This window comes from Leucopleurus acutus (genome assembly GCF_964270905.1).
Source record: "Leucopleurus acutus genome assembly, chromosome: 5".
Classification (NCBI taxonomy): domain Eukaryota; kingdom Metazoa; phylum Chordata; class Mammalia; order Artiodactyla; family Delphinidae; genus Leucopleurus; species Leucopleurus acutus.
Genome location: NC_139147.1, coordinates 127,349,889 through 127,371,482, shown reverse-complemented (window position 1 = coordinate 127,371,482; position 21,594 = coordinate 127,349,889). Strand labels below are relative to the sequence as shown.

Genomic DNA, 21,594 nt, shown 5'->3' with positions numbered 1-21,594 from the left:
GGAGGGCTCATGCCAAGGAGTACTCCCCAGAACTTCTGCTGCCAGTGTCCTTGTCCCCGTGGTGAGCCACAGCCACACCCCCGCCTCTGTGAGAGACCCTCCAACACTAGCAGGTAGGTCTGATTCCGTCTCCTATGGAGTCACTGCTCCTTCCCCCTGGGTCCTGATGTGCACACTACTTTGTGTGTGCCCTCCAGGACTGGAGTCTGTTTCCCCCAGTCCTGTCAAAGTCCTGGAATCAAATCCCTCTAGGCTGAGAAGTCTGATTCTCTGGGAATTCCTCCTCCCGTTGCCTGACCCCCAGGTTGGGAAGCCTGACGTGGGGCTCAGAACCTTAACTCCAGTGGGTGGACTTCTGTGGTATAAGTGTTCTCCAGTTTGTGAGTCACCTACCCAGCAGTTATGGGGTTTGATTTTACTCTGATTGTGCCCCTCCTGCTGTCTCACTGTGGCTTCTCCTTTGTCTTTGGATGTGGGATATCTTTTTTGGTGAGTTCCAGTGTCTTCCTCTGGATGATTGTTCAGCAGTTAGTTGTGATTCCGGCACTCTTGCAAGAGGGAGTGAGTGCACGTCCTTCTACTCCGCCATCTTGAGCCAATCACTTTAAAGCTGTATCTAATAAGTGAGTTTAGCAAGGTTACAGTTACATTATCAATGTACAAAACTCAATTTTCTTTCTATATGCTAGCAACAAATAATTGGAAATTGAAATCTTTTAAATACCGTTTATAATACTACCCCAAAATATCAAATACTAGAGGCAGATCTGACAGTAGATGTGCAAAACATGTATACTGAAAACAGTAAACATTGCTGAGAGAAATTAAGATTTATATAAATGGAGAGATTGTCTTCTTTATTGATGGGAAGACTTGATATTATTGAGATGTCAGTTTTACGTTAGATTTGACTCTTAGAACCATAGTAATGTTTTGCATACTCTCCCTGCAATAAATAATGAATTATAATCAACCAAGACCTGTAGGCAAGAAACCCAAAATAGAATATAAACAGTAACAAATGAACTGAACTGTATTACAAATGGACAGCACAACCACATTAAAGAGGATAAAGGAAGATGAGGAAAGAGCTAACCTAAGTGACCTTGGAAAGAATATTTTAACTGGATACTCTTAAGACTAAAGACAAAAGGTACTGTACACAAATACTGTAGCCTACTTAGTAAATTACTTTCTCAATGGGGTAGGTGTTGGCAAGTCTGTTAAAGTTACAAAGGAAAGGGGGAAGTCATGAATGAACCTTGTGGTATTGAATTGAAATCAGTTATCTGTATGATTACATAGTTTTTAATATACACAGATAGAAAGAGAAAGAAATATATGTGTACACGTGGACTGATATACACACATATATATATTCCTAGTTCTGTCTGCCAAGAGGGTCCACTAGCAATGACACCCTAGTAGTAACAAGCAGCCCCCAGATGTGGTTTCTCAATACCATTCTGAAGTAAAAGGAATCAGGGCTGCTTGGAGAAAAGGTTGATTCTAGGGCTGGAGCATCAAAAATATAAGATGAGACTGGACCATCTTGTGATACCAAAAAATACAGAAGTGCTTACAAAAGGATGGGACATGTCAAGAGGACACAGGAGCCAATTTAAAAGAGTTCCCAGTGACCAAAGCTAGCTCATAAATTGCACAAATAAGTATGCCGGAGAGAAAGGACAGCTCTTCCTTATAGAAGGCAGGGGGAGACTTAGGTAGGGGGAGACCTTCAAGATGGCAGAAGAGTAAGACGTGGAGATCACTTTTCTCCCCACAAATACATCAGAAATACATCTACATGTGGAACAACTCCTACAGAACACCTACTGAGTGCTGGCAGAAGACCTCAGACCTCCCAAAAGGCAAGAAACTCCCCACGTACCTGGGTAGGGCAAAAGAAAAAACAGAGACGAAAGAATAGGGGTGGGACCTGCACCAGTGGGAGGGAGCTGTGAAGGAGGAAAAGTTTCCACACACTAGGAAGCCCCTTCACTTGTGGAGACAGGGGGTGGGTAGGGGGGAAGCTTTGGAGCCACAGAGGAGAGCGCAGCAATGGGGGTGCAGAGGGCAAAGCAGAGAGATTCCCACACAGAAGATTGCTGCCGACCAGCACTCACCAGCCTGAGAGCCTTGTCTGCTTACCCGCTGGGATGGGTTGGGGCTGGGAGCTGAGGCTCGGGCTTGGAAGGTCAGATCCCAGGGAGAGGACTGGGGTTGCCTGTATGAACACAGCCTGAGAGGGCTAGTGCGCCACAGCTAGCCAGGAGGAGGTCCGGGAAAAAGTCTGGAACTGCCTAAGAGGCAAGAGACCATTGTTTCGGGGTGTATGAGGAGAGGGGATTCAGAGCACTGCCCAGATGAGTGCCAGAGACAGGTGCAAGCTGCAGCCATCAGCACGGACACCAGAGACGGCATGAGACACTAGGGCTGCTGCTGCAGCCACTAAGAAGCCTGTGTGCGAGCACAGGTCACTCTCCACACCTCCCCTTCCGGGGAGCCTGTGCAGCCCATCACGGCCAGGGTCCCGGGATCCAGGGACACCTACCCCGGGAGAACGCACGGCACGCCTCAGGCTGTTGCAATGTCATTCTGGCCTCTGTTGTGGCAGGCTCACCCCGCATTCCGTACCCCTACCTCCCCCCAGCCTGAGTGAGCCAGAGTCCCCTAATCAGCTACTACTTTTAACCCTATCCTGTCTGGGCAGGAACAGACGCCCTCAGGTGACCTACACACAGAGGTGCGGCAAATTCAAAGCTGAACCCCAGGAGCTGTGTGAACAAAGAAGAGAAAGGGAAGTTTCTCCCAGCAGCCTCAGGAGCAGTGGATTAAATCTCCACAATCAACTTGATGTACCCTGCATCTGTGGAATACGTGAATAGACAACGAATCATCCCAAAATTGAGGTGGTGGACATTGGGAGCAATGATATATTTTTTTTTTCCTTTTTCTCTTATTGTGAGTGTGTATGTGTACGCTTCTTTGTGTGATTTTGTTCGTATAGCTTTGATTTTACCATTTCTCCTAGGGTTCTGTCTGTCCGTTTTATTTATTTTTTTTACTATAATTTTTAGCGTTTGTTATCATTCGTGGATTTGTTTCTTGGTTTGGTTGCACTCTTCCTTCTTTTATTCCTTTTTCTTTTTTTCATTTCTTTTTCTTTTCTTTTTTTTTTGCAGTTCATGGGCCTCTCACTGTTGTGGCCTCTCCCATTGCGGAGCACAGGCTCCAGATGTACAGGCTCAGTGGCCATGGCTCACGGGCCCAGCCGCTCCGCAGCATGTGGGATCTTCCCAGACCGGGGCACGAACCCGTGTCCCCTGCATCAGCAGGCGGACTCTCAACCACTGCGCCACCAAGGAAGCCCTATTTTTCATTTTTTTATTTTTAATAATTTTTATTTTAATAACTTTATTGTATTTCTCTTTTTTCTCTTTCTTTCTTTCTTTTTTTCCTCCCTTTTCTTCTGAGCCGTGTGTCTGACAGGGTCTTGGTGCTCTGGCCAGGTGTCAGGCCTGTGCCTCTGAGGTGGGAGAGCCAAGTTCAGGACATTGGTCCACCAGAGACCTCCCAGCTCCACATAACATCAAATGGCGAAAGCTCGCCCAGAAATCTCCATCTCAACGCTAAGACCCAGCTCCACTCAACAACCAGCAAACTACAGTGCTGGAAACCCTATGCCAAACAACTAGCAAGACAGGAACACAACCCCACCCATTAGCACAGAGGCTGCCTAAAATCATAATAAGGTTACAGACACGCCAAAACACACCACCGGATGCGGACCTGCCCACCAGAAAGACAAGATCCAGCCTCATCCAGCAGAACACAGGCACTGGTACCCTCCACCAGGAAGCCTACACAGCCCACTGAACCACCCTTAGTCACTGGGGGCAGACACCAAAAACAACAGGAACTACGAAGCTTCAGCCTGTGAAAAGGAGACCCCTAACACAGTGAGTTAAACAAAATGAGAAGGCAGCAAAACACACAGCAGATGAAGGAGCAAGGTAAAAACCCACCAGACCTACCAAATGAAGAAGAAATAGGCAGTCTACCTGAAAAAGAATTCAGAGTAATGATAGTAAACATGATCCAAAATCTTGGAAATAGAATGGAGAAAATACAAGAAACGTTTAACAAGAACCTAGAAGAACTAAAGAGTTAAGAAACAATGATGAACAATACAGTAAATGAAATTTAAATTCTCTAGAATGAATCAATAGCAGAATAACGGAGGCAGAAGAATGGATACATGACCTGGAAGATAAAATAGTGGAAATAACTACTGCAGAGCAGAATAAAGAAAAAATAATGCAAAGAATTGAGGACAGTCTTAGAGACCTTTGGGACAACATTAAACGCACCAACATTCGAATTATAGGGGTCCCAGAAGAAGAAGAAAAAGAGAAAAGGACTGAGAAAATATTAGGAGAGATTATAGTTGAAAGCTTCCCTAATATGGGAAAGGAAATAGTTAATCAAGTCCAGGAAGCACAGAGTGTCCCATACAGGATAAATCCAAGGAGAAACACGCCAAGACACATTATTAATCAGACTATCAAAAATTAAATGCAAAGAAAAAATATTAAAAGCAGCAACAGAAAAACAACAAATAACATATAAGGGAATCCCAATAAGCTTAACAGCTGTTCTTTCAGCAGAAACCCTGCAAGCCAGAAGGGAGTGGCAGGACATAGTTAAAGTGATGAAGGAGAAAAACCTACAAGCAAGATTACTCTACCCAACAAGGATCTCATTCAGATTCGATGGAGAAATTAAAACCTTTACGGACAAGCAAAAGTTAAGAGATTTCAGCAGCACCAAACAGCTTTACAACAAATGCTAAAGGAACTTCTCCAGGCAGGAAACACAAGAGAAGGAAAAGACCTACAATAACAAACCCAAAACAATTAAGAAAATGGTAATAGAAACATACATATTGATAGTTACCTTAAATGTAAGTGGATTAAATGCTCCCACCAAAACACACAGACTGGCTGAATGGATACAAAAACGAGACCCGTATACATGCTGTCTACAAGAGTCCCACTTCAGACCTAGGGACACATACAGACTGAGATTGAGGGGATGGAAAAAGATATTCCATGCAAATGGAAATCAAAAGAAAGCTGGAGTAGCAATACTCATATCAGATAAAATGACTTTAAAATAAAGAATGTTACAAAAGACAAGGAAGGACACTAAATAATGATCAAGGGATCAATCCAAGAAGAAGATATAACAATTATAAATATATATGCACCCAGCATAGGAGCACCTCGATACATAAGGCAACTGCTAACAGCTATAAAAGAGAAAATCAGTAACACAATAATAGTGGGGGACTTTACCACCTCACTTACACCAATGGAGAGATCATCCAAACAGAAAATAAATAAGGAAACATAAGCTTTAAATGACCCATTAAACAAGATAGACTTAATTTATATTTATAGGACATTCCATCAGAAAACAGCAGATTACACTTTATTCTCAAGTGCACACAGAACATTCTCCAGGATAGATCACATCTTGGGTCACAAATCAAGCCTCAGTAAATTTAAGAAAATTGAAATCATATCAAGCATCTTTTCCGACCACAACACCATGAGATTAGAAATCAGTTAAAGGGAAAACAAACACAAACACATGGAGGCTAAACAATATGTTACTAAATAACCAAGAGATCACTGTAGAAATCAAAGGAAATCAAAAAAAAAATCTAGAGACAAATGACAACAAACACATGATGATCCAAAACCTATGGGATGCAGCAAAAGCAGTTCTAAGAGGGAAGTTTATAGCAATACAAGCCTACCTCAAGAAACAATAAAAATCTCAAATAAATGAACGTTACACCGAAAGGAACAAGAGAAAGAAGAACAGACAAAACCCAAAATTAGTAGAAGGAAAGAAAACATAAAGTTCTGAGGAGAAATATATGAAATAGCAATAACAAAATTAATAAAATAATAACAAAAATTAATAAAACTAAAAGCTGGTTCTTTGCGAAGATAAAGAAAATTGATAAACCATTAGCCAGACTCATCAAGAAGGTGAGGGAGAGGACTCAAATCAATAAAATTAGAAATGAAGTAGGAGAAGTTACAGTGGACACTGCAGAACTACAAAGCCTCATAAGAGACCACTACAAGCAACTCTATGCCAATAAAATGGACAACCTGGAAAAATGGACAAATACTTAGAAAAGCACAACCTTCCCAGACTGAACCAGGAAGAAATAGAAAATATAAACAGACCAATCACAAGCACTGAAATTGAGACTGTGATTAAAAATCTTCCAACAAACAAAAGCCCAGGACCAATTGCCTTCACAGGTGAATTCTTTCAGACATTTAGAGATGAACTAACACCTATTCTTCTCAAACTCTTCCAAAATATAGCAGAGGTAGGAACACTCCCCAACTCATTCTATGAGGCCACCATCGCCCTGATACCAAAACCAGACAGAGATGTCACAAAGAAAGAAAACTACAGGCCAGTATCACTGATGAACACAGATGCAAAAATCCTCAACAAAATACTATGAAAGAGAATCCAACAGCACATTAAAAGGATCATACACCATGATCAAGTGGGGTTTATCGCAGGAATGCAAGAATTCTTCAATATATGCACATCAATCAATGTGACACAGCATATTAACAAATTGAAGAACAAAAACCATATGATCATCTCAATAAAGTCAGAAAAAGCTTTCGACAAAATTCAACACCCATTTATGTTAAAAATCCTCCAGAAAGTAGGCACAGAGGGAACTTATCTCAACATATTGAAGGTCATATATGACAAACCCACAGCCAGCATCGTCCTTAATGGTGAAAAACTGAAAGCATTTCCTCTAAGATCAGGAACAAGACAAGGGTGCCCACTCTCACCACTCTTATTCAACATAGTTTTGGAAGTTTTAGCCACAGCAATCAGAGAAGAAAAAGAAATAAAAGGAATCCAAATTGGAAAAGAAGAAGTAAAGCTGTCACTGTTTGCAGATGACATGATACTATACATAGAGAATGCTACCAGAAAACTACTAGAGCTAATCAATGAATTTGGTAAAGTAGCAGGATACAAAATTAATGCACAGAAATCTCTGGCATTCCTATACACTAATGATGAAAAATTTGAAAGAGAAATTAAGGAAACACTCCCATTTACCATTGCAACAAAAAGAATAAAATACCCAGGAATAAACCAACCTAAGGAGACAAAAGACCTATATGCAGAAAACTATAAGACACTGATGAAAGAAATTAAAGATGATAGAAACAGATGGAGAGGTATACCATGTTCTTGGACTGGAAGAATCAACATTGTGAAAATGACTGTACTACCCAAAGCAATCTACAGATTCAGTGCAATCCCTATCAAACTACCAATGGTATTTTTCACAGAACTAGAACAAAAAATTTTACAATTTGTATGGAAACACAAAAGACCCCGAATAGCCAAAGCAATCCTTACAAAGAAAAAGAGCTGGAGGTATCAGGCTCCCTGACTTCAGACTATACTACAAAGCTATAGTAATCAAGACAGTATGATACTGGCACAAAAACAGAAATATAGATCAATGGAACAGGATAGAAAGCCCAGAGACAAACCCACGCACATATTGTCACCTTATTTTTGATACAGGAGGCCAGAATATACAATGGAGATAAGATAGCTTCTTCAGTAAGTGGTCCTGGACAGCCACATGTAAAAGAATGAAATTAGAACACTCCCTAACACCATACACAAAAATAAACTCAAAATAGATTAAAGACATAAATGTGGGGCTTCCCTGGTGGTGCAGTGGTTGAGAGTCCGCCTGCCGATGCAGGGGGCACAGGTTCGTGCCCCGGTCCAGGAGGATCGCACATGCCATGGAGTGGCTGGGCCCGTGAGCCATGGCCGCTGAGCCTGTGCGTCCGGAGCCTGTGCTCCACAACGGGAGAGGCCACAACAGTGAGAGGACCGTGTACCGCAAAAAAAAAAAAAAAAGACATAAATGTAAGGCCAGACACTATAAAACTCCTAGAGGAAAACATAGGCGGAACACTATGACATAAATCAGAGCAAGTTCCTTTTTGACCCACCTCCTAGAGAAATGGAAATAAAAACAAAAATAAACAAATGGGACCTAGTGAAACTTAAAAGCTTTTGCACAGCAAAGGAAACCATAAACAAGACCGAAAGACAACCCTCAGAGTGGGAGAAAATATTTGCCAATGAAGAAACTGACAAAAGATTCATCTCTAAAATTTACAAGCAGCTCATGCAGCTTAATTTCAAAAAAACAAACAACCCAATCTAAAAATGGGCAGAAGACCTAAATAGACATTTCTCCAAAGAAGATATACAGCTTGCCAACAAACACATGAAAGAATGCTCAACATCACTCATTAGAGAAATGCAAATCAAAACTACACTGAGGGGCTTCCCTGGTGGCGCAGTGGTTGGGAGTCCACCTGGGGAGTCCGCCTGCCGATGCAAGGGACAAGGGTTCATGCCCCGGTCCAGGAAGATCCCACATGCCACGGAGCAGCTGGGCCCATGAGCCATGGCTGATGAGCCTGTGCGTCCGGAGCCTGTGCTCCACAACCGGAGAGGCCACAACAGTGAGAGGCCTGCGTACCGCAAAAAAAAAAAAAAAAAAAAAAAACCTACACTGAGGTATCGCCTCACACCAGTCAGAATGGCCTTCATCAAAAAATCTACAAACAATAAATGCTGAAGAGGTGTAGAAAAAAGGGAACCCTCTTGCACTGTTGTTGGGAATGTAAATTGATACAGCCACTATGGAGAACAATATGGAGGTTCCTTGAAAAGCTAAAAATTGAGCTACCTTATGACCCAGCAATCCCACTACTGGGCATATACCCTGAGAAAACCATAATTCAAAAAGAGTTATGTACCACAATGTTCATTTTAGCTCTATTTACAATAACCAGGACATGGAAGCAACCTAAGTGTCCATCAACAGCTGAATGGATAAAGATGATGTGACACATATATACAATGGAATATTACTCAGCCATAAAAAAATAATGACACTGAGGTATTTGTAGTGAGGTGGATGGACCTAGAGTCTGTCATACAGGCTGAAGTAAGTCATAAAGAGAAAAACAAATACCATATGCTAACACATATATATGGAATCTTAAAAAAAATGGTTATGAAGGACCTAGGGGCAGGACAGGAATAAAGATGCAGATGTAGAGGATGGACTTGAGGACACGGGGAGGGGGAAGGGTAAGCTGGGACGAAGTGAGAGAGTGGCATGGACTTATATATACTACCAAATGTAAAGTAGATAGCTAGTGGGAAGCAGCCACATAGCACAGGGAGATCAGCTCGGTGCTTTGTGACCACCTAGAGGGGTGGGATAGGGAGGGTGGGAGGAAGCTGCAAGAGGGAAGAGATATGGGGATATATGTTTATGTATAGCTGGTTCACTTTGTTATAAAGCAGAAACTAACACACCATTGTAAAGCAATTATACTCCAATAAAGATGTTTAATAAATAAATAAATAAGGTAAACACCATTATATAAATGCCACAGTCAGTTTCCGTCAATGGCTGCTGAAATCTGTGGGCACAAGTTTTCAGAGAAACAGGATATTAGCAGTGTCTTAAAGTATCTCCCCCATGATATTTATCAGTTATTAAATGGTAATAATAAATTTATGGTGGCAACCCAGCAGATACCACTTTAACCAAGTGTGTTCTAAAATTAACACAAGTTGTAAAACATATCAGCATCACATACTCCTTGTAAGACTGAAAAGGACACAACATCACTTCTGTGGTATACCCATTAAAAGTGTGTAACTTTAATGATGAGGAAATACCAGACAATGCCACATTGAGAGACATTCTACAGAATAACTAACCAGAACTCATAAAGTGTCAGAATCATGAAATAAAAAGAAAGACTGAAGAACTGCCACAGATTGGGAGAGACCAATGAGACACAAGAACTAATGCAGTTAGGATCCTGGAACAGAAAAAACAGATTAGGGGAAAAGCTGGAAATTTTTGAATAAGGTCTGTAGTTTAGCATTACATCAATGTTCATTTCCTAGTTTTGATAATTGTACTATGGTTTGTAAGTTGTTACAATTATGGGAAGCTGGGAGAAAGATGTAGGAAATCTCTCTATAAAATTTTTGCAATTTACTGTAAGTCTAAAATTATTTCCAAATAAAACTTAAAGAAATAGTAAGGTCCATTGGTTTTAGACTGTATTGGTAGGTATGAATAGCTAACTGCTCTGAAGAAACAAAGGAAAGAGATATAACTGATGTCTGTCCATTCATAACTAGCCAATTAATAGATTATGTTAGCATTGCTGTTGCCTCTGGTTATTAAATTAACAGTAATTATCTCCATTAGGTTCTCTATGCTCATTCAAAGTGCTTTTAAAACCTAATTAGAAAATAAAAACAGTATTTCAAGGATTTAATATTCTAATAGTCTTCCATGAGAACAAAATATCAGATTTTAAAATAAATAAAATCCTAAATTGGAAAACAAATTTGTCAACACAGTTATTTTGATGAACATTAGCTGGTTCATAGAACTTAACATAGATTTAAAGCTATTTGGCTACAAGGCTATTTTTTTCCCCCAAAATTTCGCATGTCTGTAGTTTGAGAATCGTTCTAGTGGGCTTGTGTCTATCATCCTTTCTGTGTAAATTTCACTTAGCAATCCCTACCAAGATCTGTGGGATGAATTTCCCGGACATGCATGTTAGAAATACAGTATATACCTGTAAGACATTTGATTCATAAATCACCAAATATAGCTAAATTAAAATTTTAACTTTTTATTGACATATACTGTGAAAAAACACACATAAGTATGCTTGTGAAATATTTGAATTTAATAAAGTACTAATTAAATTTTAAGTACATTGTTCAGTATTCTGAAACAGCGAGTTTGCTCAACTGGCAAGTATTCTACAAGAGGGAAAAAAATTCTGTAGGTGTCTTGGGGTTTTTTTGGGTATGTTTGTTAATTTAGTTTGGTTTTGTTCTTTTTCAGGATGTGGTAGATACACATCCTGGCCTCACGTTCCTGAAAGATGCTCCAGAATTCCACTCCCGCTACATCACCACGGTAGGCCGAGTCCCTTTTTGTCTTAATATAACTCTATAAGTCTCCTTTTTGTCATTATCTAGTATCCAGGCTTTCAGATCTTTATGCAAAATGGGCTATAATGATTATTTTAAGTGGAAGGAAGTAAAATTGAATTAATTATTTCTATCTATTTGCCTTCTTATATGTGTCCAGCGCTTAAGAGGTTTCTTGTATATAAAATTTAAGTGATATGCTCATTCGGTCTGGTATTATGAGGTATACCTTTTGCTGTATCATTAATATTGATACCCAGTTGATCTTTAGCATTTGCAAATAATACTGAAAAGAATTTTCAACATCCTTTTCCAAAAAAAGATGTATCTATAGTGCCTCAAAGTTAGAACTGAAATGATAATGAAAAATAGATTGTGTGTAATCAGAAAACAAATCATGTAAGAATTTAAAATAACATGATCACAATCTCCTATTTTGTGGGGTGTTCTCATTCCATGTTTCTCATACACAGCCTCATTTGGTCAGTCACAGGCAGGGCATGCAGTATGAGTGAGAGCACACAGGCCTACAGCTCACACTGCAGCCACACCAGGCATTCTCTGCCCTAGCTTCCAGATTATCTTTGGAAGAACTCCACAGCTGAACCAACCTCAGGGCACACCTCACATTCACAGCCATACCGGGGGAGATGATCCCTGCCTCTGGTAAATAGAACAGTCTCCTCTGAGGAAGGCCCTCTCATTCTTAGGGCACTTTTTGTTGGCTATGAATTTGTTGGTTTCTGTTGAGTTACAGAATACTACCATTCTTTTTCTACTGTAGGAACTTCATTATTTGCTTTTACATTGATTCTGTTCTGTCATAAAACTTTATAAGACTTTATTTGAACCATAAGGTGTCACTGTCATCCAAGACTATCTCAGAAGTTATTTTTGCCTGTTAACCACAACACTCTACTAAACTACCTCCACTACAATCACCCTGGCCCAGCCACTCATCCTTGTGTTTCACATGGATTCCTTCTAATTGGTCTCCCTACTTACACCCTCATTGCCCTACAGTCTAGTCTTCACAAAGCAGAGTTATCCTTTGAAAATATAAGTCAGACCATGTCACTCCTCTGCTCAGACCCTCCAGTGTTTCCCCATCTCATCACTCTGCTTCAGCAAAAACGGCCTGCCTTCTCTCTGTTCCTGGAATAGACCAAACCTGCTTCTGCCTCAGGTGCTTTGTTCTTACTCTTTCCTCCGCCTGGAATGCTCTTCCTACAGATTTCCACATGACTCACTCCCTCACTTCATCCAGATGTGTGCTCAGACATTCCCTTCTTAGTGAGACCTTCCCTGATCACCCTCTGCCTTCTTCACCCTTCTTCTCCCTGTCCCCTCCCTCTACACTTCTGTTCCTTTGTTCTGCTTTATTTTCCTTCTTAGCGCCTATATCACTGATATGTAAATTTTTTGTTTATTGTCCATCTCCTTCTCTATAACATAAACTCCATGAGAGGAGGGACTTTGTCTATATTTAGATGTTGCTATATCTCCAATACCTAGAATAGTGCCTGGCACATAATAGATACACAGTAAGTATTTATTGAGTGAATAAGTGAAGTTATTCATGCTTAAGAATTCTATACATAACCCTGGTTTCAATTCCAGTAGGAATTATTGGGTTCTGATTGCTGACTGTTCTATAAACTAAGGACGTATTAATAGTATATTAGAATCTCAAGAATTAGAAAAGATCTTAAAGATAATCTAGTCCAACCTTCTACCAATTCAGAGAATGCTGTCTACAGAGCAACCTTTTATTGGAATTTGTTCTTAGAAAAGATATTAAAGAACAGAATTATAAAAGAGATAAGTTTTCCTTCTATACACTTTCCAGTTTGGTATTTATTGAAGTATGATCACTAATGGCGTAGAAGTAACCAAATTAGAGAAGTGTCATTCTCTACCCTGCTCATGGCAAAGATAACAGTATTTCCAAGAAACTTACAAAGATCAGCCTCAGAATTAATGACAGATATCTCAAAAAAAGCAAAATTAATTTATCATATGACCCTATTGAATATATACTCTCAGTGGCATACAGTATAGGACAATTAACATATTTTGTTTGCATGGTAGAGTTGTTCAGTTATTTCACTTTACAGTTGGAAGAAACTGCTTACACAGTGTATGACTCAAGTATTAGCTTATGTGTGGCACATATACAATGAAGAAAATTTGGGCAACTTTTATTTTCCATTTATCACTGAAAACCTATGCTACAGGAAAAGACTTTTTATTTGTTTGTTTAGTTAAATATTTTGTCAGCTGTTTTAGAATGGAAAGGCAGAACACCAAATTTACATATAGCAAAAAAGGACATCACTACCTAAATAAGAGATTATACCCAGAGTCACTCCACGTTCTCCTTTATTTCCAGAGAAGAGTTGGCAAGTGAGAAATAAGCCTCTTGATATCGAATGAAAATGAGAATTGGAAATACCAGCAAATTGTAGCCCTTGAGTTTGCAGGTTTGCATACCATGCAAAGAAATTGCCAGTGAATAAGGCTCTGCTTATCCTTACTGGCATATGCTGACTTTTGAGGAAAGAGGTACTCGTGAGGTTTTAAAATTAGTGATAATATTGAAAATACTTTTTTGTGATACTGGTGCTGGCAGTAAAGATATTTCTGTGGCTTGCTCAGATGGTATCTTAGTGGTGTATTCAGTGTCTTGATTGGCCTGAATCTATCACTCCAGGCTGAAATGTCAGGATTTTCATTGTTGAGGACAAGGTAGTGATATTTCCTAAAATGGCTAAACTGGTAGAAACTGCTCATCACTAATAGCTTAACTCTTTCCCCTTGAGAACGTTTCCTCTTGACAGAGAAAGAAATCATTTTTATTACATAGTTTTGTTTAAGTCCAAGTTCTGCAGAAGACCATGAAGAAATACTTTTCAGAGCCATAGTAACTAGAGTGGATCAGGAACCCATTCACACACACACACACACACACACACACACACACACACACACACACACCGCCTAATAGAAGAGCCAGGCTTCCAGCATTGAGTTGTTCCATGTGCATTAAAGTCATCTACAAAGAGCAATCTCTCTGTAATTTCTGTGTCTGCATTTGATCTGCTTATCAAAAACTCTGACAGAACCACCAAACACATACTTCTATTCCTGGTGACCTCTAATTGTGAATTAGAGGTTTCCACTTCAATAGATATAAAGAAAAAGAAAGGAGACTGACTTACAATTCAAATTGTCAAGTTGACTAGATTCCTTGGTGAAAAATTATCAAATTTCATTTCTCTCACTGATAGTAAACAGTTATTCTTAGTATTATTAATTTTTACATTTTTTTGATATTTTTAAATTTTTGATTAATTTCTTTTTAAAAACCTAAAACTGGTAGACCAAAAAATTTAGGGGGGAAAAAAACAACTGTAATTAATGTAGAACCAGCAGTTACATGCTCTCACCACTAGATGGTGCCCCTACCTCGATAAGCTAAAATGCTGAATCAGTTGTGTGGAAACCAATAAATGTGCTGATGTAAGGGGCCACTGAATAAGGAGATTTAGGCTATAGAAAAATGGAATACAGGTACATTTTATTACAGTATGAGACAAATAGGTTAGCAGAGGCTAAAAATAGGAAATTACTTAACATTCAAAATGTTTATGAATTTTAAAAATTCTGTCAAAAGAACAAAAGATGAAGAAAAGAATAAAATAAAAATAAATACAGATTAAAGTTTTATAATTTTAAGTGTTATATAGTACCTCCATAAGTAATATAAAATATTTGAGGGGTATATATATAAAAAATTTAGATAGACAGGAAACTTAGACTTTAATATAAATTTACATTCAAAATCAAGAAATAAGGACAAAAATCTAATAATGTGCAACAAAGAAAAGTTTGGTGTAATAATATGTATTGAAATTGACTTTAACTTGAGAGAGAAGACATGGAACTATGATAAGAGATATTCTTAATTTTTATTTTCATATATATAATTTCTGGCCCAAAATCCTCCATCTTTTTTATAGGAACTTTTGTGAAACTAGTGCTAAAAATACAGTGTTGAATAAAACACATTCTCTGCCCTGAAGCACCTCACTCAGAGTCTGTGACTGGGGCCAGTAGAGAAGTTGTAGATACCAGCTAGTCCCAGCTCCCACCTAACACAGGAATCCTGTGAGCTTCTGCCTAAATAATTGTGGTGAGAAGAAACCTCACTACTTCATACAACCCATTGCTTCATAAGGCTAATGTTAGCAAACTCTTGTTTACATTGAAGCATTTCTAACCAGTAAGGGCATTTCTATCCAGTAATTCTAGTAGTTCCAGTTCTATTTCTACCCTCTGATGCAGTACAAAACAAATCAACTTCTTATTCCACCTGATAACCATTCAGATCATGGTCACATCCATACTGTAGTCTTATTTTTTCCTCAAGAGTAAACACAACTACATTAGTAGTATCTTTCACAATAATTTTGTATACAGTTCCCTGTTTTATATTTTCTGTACATTTTATATGCAATCTATCTATAAATCATAGACAACAGTACTGATTTTATGTAAAATATTAGAGAACTTTCCTAGGTTAGTATCCATCTGCTGTTCAAAACTCTGGATAGAGTTATTCAATTAGCTATGAATCCAACCCATATGTCTCTATCACAAATATAACATGAAAGTCTTTGTCACACAGCTTTCCAATCTCATTAATTTATCAAGCAATTTTCCAAAGAAGATATACAGATGGCCAACAGGTACATGAAAAGATGTTCAACATTACTAATCAGGGAAATTCAAATCAAAACTAAAGTGAGATATCACCTTACACTTGTTAGAATGGCTATCATCAAAAAGACAAGAAATAACAAGGATGTGGAAAAAAGGGAACTCATGTGCATTCTTGGTGGGAATGTAAATTGGTGCAGCCAATGGAGGTTCCTCAAAAAAACTAAAATAGAATTACTGTATGATCCAGCAATTCTGCTTCTGGGTATTTATCCAAAGGAAATGGAAACAGTAACTTGAAAAGATACATGCACCCCTGTGTTACTGTGTCATTATTTATAATAGCCAATAAATGGAAACAACCTAAGTGTTCATCCACAGATGAATGGATAAAGAAGATGTGGAATACAATGGAATCTTGCTCAGCCATAAAAAAAGAGTGAAATCCTGCCATTTGCAACACCATGGATGGACCTTGAGGGCATTATGCTAAGTGAAATAAGTCAGAGAAAGACAAATACTGTATGATATAAATCTTAAAAAAAAAAAAAAAAGCTCACAAACACAGAGAACAGATTGTGAGCTGCCAGAGGCAGGAGGTGGGGAGAAGGGAATCAAAAGGTATAAACTTCCAGTTGTAAAATAAATTAATGGGGATGTAATTTACAGCATGGTGACTATAGTTCATAATACTGTACTGAATATTTGAAAGTTAGCAAGAAAGTAAATCTTAAAAGTTCTCATCACAAGAAAGAAAAATTCTGTAACTGTGGAAACGGATGTTCACTAGACTTATTGTGGCGATTATTTCACAATATATACAAATATCAAATCATTATGTTGTACACCTAAAACTAATATAATGTATGTTAATTATACCTCAGTTTTTTAAATTATCATGCAGTTATTGACCACCTGATGATATAGGCAGAGCAACATATCAGGCACTGGGATGCAAGTGAAAAGAGATCAGGTTCCTTAGAATTTGGAGGTGATGACAATCAGGTGTACCTGTGTTGAGAGTATAACCACAGGATGACCGAAGGAGACTCAGGTGACATCAGGAGCACAGAAGACAGCTCGACCCAAGTGCCTGTGCTGGGGCTTCCTATGGAGTTGGTAACTGAGCTAGATGCTGAAGGGTCGGGGGGAGTTAGCACTGGTAGCAAGATGGGGTGAGGCGTGCCAGGCAGCACAAGTCTGGACCTTCATCCTGAGGCTACTTTTTTCCTGTTATTTTTGGGAATCACTCTCTTTGATAAGGAATCCAGAAACAGAATAGTGGTTTGGTTCCTCATTAGGCCTACTCTTAGGATAGATGTCCAAATGTCTTCTCTTTTTTGTTCTTCTTGCACTAAAATAGCCTAAAAAGGGGATCTAACCTCTTCTATGATAAAAACCACCAAGGATACAGGATTTCCATATCATTAGATAATCAAAACTAAAGCCGAAGTACCAAAAAAGCTGCTTAATTGCTCTTCTCACCCTTGCTTCCTTTCGAAGAAGAAAAGAAAAAAAAGAAAAAAACCCTAATAGGTCAAGTGCAAATTAAATGGGTGGGAATAACCCCAGGTAAAAGTGTTAAGAATGCACTGTGACCTCCTACCTCCAGGATTGCAGCCTGTCTTCCTTCTCCAGTCCTCCCCTACACAACAGCACATACATCCTCAATTTCAGACACCTTTGCTACCCATCCTCCTTCTCTCCCATCTTGTCCAGGGTCTTCTCCAGAGTTTCACCTTTGTTAAACTTATTAAAACACTAGTTAGTAACAAAACTGTTCATGCCTAAATAAGGACTCGGGATATAAACTATCCCAGATGTATCTGAGTTTCCAGAGAGAGTTCAGAAGTCTTCAAAACTCCAATGGATAAGGCTATAATAACCAGAATATGCCCTCTTGAATCATACCATGTTGGCAGCCATTCTTCTGACCCAGTAATTGTTAAGCCACCCCAGTGCATATTTCCCACCTCATATGCCTTCCAGAAACATCTAGCCTAATAAGCACTACTTGAATCCCTATATGAGAGGTAAAAATGAAAGTGACATGTAGGCACCTGGGAAATGCCGACTTGTGAGCAAAGAATTTTTTTATTCTCAGAATTATAAGGGCAGATGCAAACTATATGGATGTAGACTTTTTTAATATAGTATTAATTTTTACTAGAAATTACACTTGATATAATCAAAAGGCCAAAACTTAGCTTGGTTCAAAGAATGTTCATAAGATGGCCTTTGATAAAGTAATAGATATCTTTAATGTTTTTATTTGGTTTTGTTTTCCTTTTGGAACCAGGTTATTCAGAGAATATTCTACACAGTCAACAGATCTTGGAGTGGAAAAATTACTGCAACAGAGATAAGAAAAAGCAACTTTTTGCAAGTATGCCTCTCATTGAAATTCATATATAAGGAGCAATTTAAATAATAATCTTACTTCATTTAACAAATATTTGAGTGCTTATTATGTGCAAAGCCCTGTCACTACTTTCAGTCGTTAAGCAGTTATCAGATACCTGGAATGTGTTGGGGGAACAAAGATGAATAACAAGAAATTTTTGCATCAGGCCATGCACTGTGGAGCAAAAGAGAAAAGGGCACAGACAGCCACACCTGACTTGAAAAATTCCACAGAAATGTATCATAAACATGCAGTGAAGGCTTCACAGTAGGACTGGCATGTGATCTTGACCTTAGAGATATCAGGAGTTTACCAAGATAAATCAAAAGAAAAGGGGATTCCAGATAGAGGAAGCAGCATAAACAAAGGCCCAGAAGCATGAAAGTGGCCTGTTCAGGAACTGCAGAACTGTCTTAAGTGGCCACAGGCTCCAAGGAGAGTGACCAGTGATGAGGCCTGAGGGGTGAGACAGGGCCAGGTTGGGAAGGGCCTTGCAAAAGAAATGGAGGAATTTCAACTTGTTCCTTTTAGCAGTGACTCTTTATCCATCTCCTGCTAGAGAAAAATACTGAAAATTCCTTTTAAGAAAGAATGCATTTCATTCAATTATTTTATTTATTTTACCAAATGAGAAAGTATTGACCACTAGTGGGAGCCTTTAACCGAGGCAATCTTCATGCCTGATTGTTCAAGCTCTTCTATTAACCTAAAGAAAGTAGAATTGGTCACACTTGAAAGGAAATGAAATATTTTACTTTAAGTAAATCATACTAAATGAAGCTTAAGCAAATAATACAACCTTATTTACACTCTGTTTTTCCCATCTTCATCTGGGACAAAGTAATGAAGACTTGGCAAAATTAGCAATCCATAATAAATATGCAAACACTTTTTATTCTAATAAATGAAAAGTCATCATCACGGTCATTATTAATATTTACTGAACACCTGGTGTCTGCCTGGGCTCTCAAGAGGTAATGTGGTATGGGTTGAGATGGCAAGAATTCCATTAAAAAGGCCTTCCTTACACCTTAAGAATGATAGGGGCTTCCCTGGTGGCACAGTGGTTAAGAATCTGCCTGCCAATGCAGGGGACACGGGTTTGAGCCCTGGTCCGGGAGAATCCCACATGCCACAGAGCAACTAAGCCTGTGTGCCACAACTACTGAGCCTGCTCTCTAGAGCCCCATGAGCCACAACTACTGAAGCCCGCATGCCTAAAGCCTGTGCTCCACAGCAAGAGAAGCTCACACACTGCAACCAAGAGTAGCCCCCACTACCCACAACTAGAGAAAGCCCACGTGCAGCAACAAAGACCCAATGCAGCCAAAAATAAATTAATTTTTTTAAAATAATAATCCCTCACATTCCTGAAGCACATTAGAGTTTTGTATTTCTAGATCATTATTATAATCCATATTTTTTTTACTGATGGTAAAATTCATATGGTTGAATGACTTGGATAAGATCACACAGCAAAATAAGTGGTTGAACTGGAAATAGAACTCAAGTGTTCTGCTTCCCTCTATTTTCTTCCCTACCCCTCTCCTTAGTCTTCCTCTTAGTACATGAAAGTATGCTCATAAAATATTCAAATAACATAAACATATATAGAATAATAAGCAGAGGTCACTATCTCTTCACCCTGCCATTTCACTCCCTTTACCAGAGGGAACCCATGTTATCTGTGGTTTTATTCCTCTGTATATGTGTGTGTGTGGAGTATATATTGTATGTGTGGAGTATATAGTTTTGTTCTGTGTGGCTGCTTTTTTGAATTATTTTTAATATGTGAGACCATACTTATTATTCTGTTAACTTTTTTTAACTTAACAGTATGTCTTGATGTTTTTTCATTTCCATTCATATAAATCTATCTCATTCCTTTAACTATTGTGTAATCTGGCATGGCTGTACTGTAATTACATACTTCTCTACTGAAGATGTTCAATTCGCTTTCATTATCTCCCTATTACAGTAATGCAGTGAACATCCTTATACTTTCCTCTTGTGTGTATATGAGTAAGAATTTCTCTAAAATAGAGTACTAGAGGGAAAATCTGGATCAAATGGCATGTGCTTTTTTTTTTTTTTTTTTTTTTTGGGGGGGGCGGTACGCGGGCCTCTCACTGCTGTGGCCTCTCCCATTGCGGAGCACAGGCTCCGGACACGCAGGCTCAGCGGCCATGGCTCACGGGCTCAGCCGCTTCACGGCATGTGGGATCTTCCTGGACTGGGGCACGACCCATGTCCCCTGCATCGGCAGGGGGAGTCTCAACCACTGCACCACCCGGGAAGCCCGGCATGTGCATTTTTAATTTGATAGATCCTGCCAAGTTCCCCTACTAAATGCCTGCACTAGTTCATACTTAAATTTACATACTCACCAACAGCAGAAGTTATTCATTTTTTTCATTTTATGACAGTCCAGTAGATGAAATGAGAGCTCCCTGCTTCTCAAGATATTTGTTTTATTGTACATATTCTGTGTGTACATTTATACACATTAAAGAGCATCTTATAAAAAAAAACATTACAAGCAAGTTTGGAAAACAGAAGAAAAAGCATATTTTACCACCCTAATAAAACTAATATTCTTGTATGTGTTCATCTAGTCTCATTCATATGCATATTTGGATTTTAGAATTTAATATAGTTCTTAATGTGTACAATCTTATATCCTGTATTTTGCACTTACCATGTCATGATTTTCCTTTGTTTCTATATAGACTTTATAATTTTTACTGGCTGCAAAATCTTTCATTGAGTGGCTTTTACCATAATTTGGAATTCCAGGTGAAAAACATTATAAGAAAGATGACTATTTCATAATACAAGTGTATTACTTTGATAAAAATTATTTTCTAAAATGTAAATACTGGAAATCCAAAATTCCATTTTATTTTCTTTTTAAGATTTAGCTAGTACATGTTTTAACCTTGCTTTTAAATTTTACTTCAGACTTCTCTCTTAATGGACAGCATATACCTAGATCTGCTTTTGGGGTTTGGGTTTTATTCTCAATCTGAAAATCTTTTAATAGGGAGATTTAACTCATTTACCTTTGTTGTGACTGTTGATATATCTTGTCTTACTTCTGTCATCTCACTTTGTTTTTTCTATTTCCTAAGTTTCCTTATGGTTTATCTTTTTTCTGACTCTTTCTAAAAACATCTTCATTTATCTGCCCACTTATATGATAATTTGGCTTATTATAAGAATTCTGGGCTCAAAAATCACTGTTTCTGGTGTTTTCCCTAGGGGCACACAGTGAGTCAGGGGAGACCCAGGCTTATTTCCAGCTCAGGGCCCTGCAGCTC

The 21,594-nt window shown here is 38.7% G+C and overlaps 1 protein-coding gene across 5 annotated transcripts in view; it reads left to right on the top strand.

Annotated features, from left to right (window-relative positions):
- The window catches only part of PPP2R3A (protein phosphatase 2 regulatory subunit B''alpha), a 221,723-nt gene that overhangs the window by 121,129 nt on the left and 79,000 nt on the right, over positions 1-21,594 (top strand). For all 5 annotated transcript variants that reach the window (XM_082840028.1, XM_082840025.1, XM_082840026.1 and 2 more), the window contains 2 exons: positions 11,060-11,134; positions 18,170-18,256. In XM_082840028.1, coding sequence (XP_082696154.1) covers positions 11,060-11,134; positions 18,170-18,256 — 162 coding nt within the window. The remainder of the gene's footprint in view (positions 1-11,059; positions 11,135-18,169; positions 18,257-21,594) is intronic.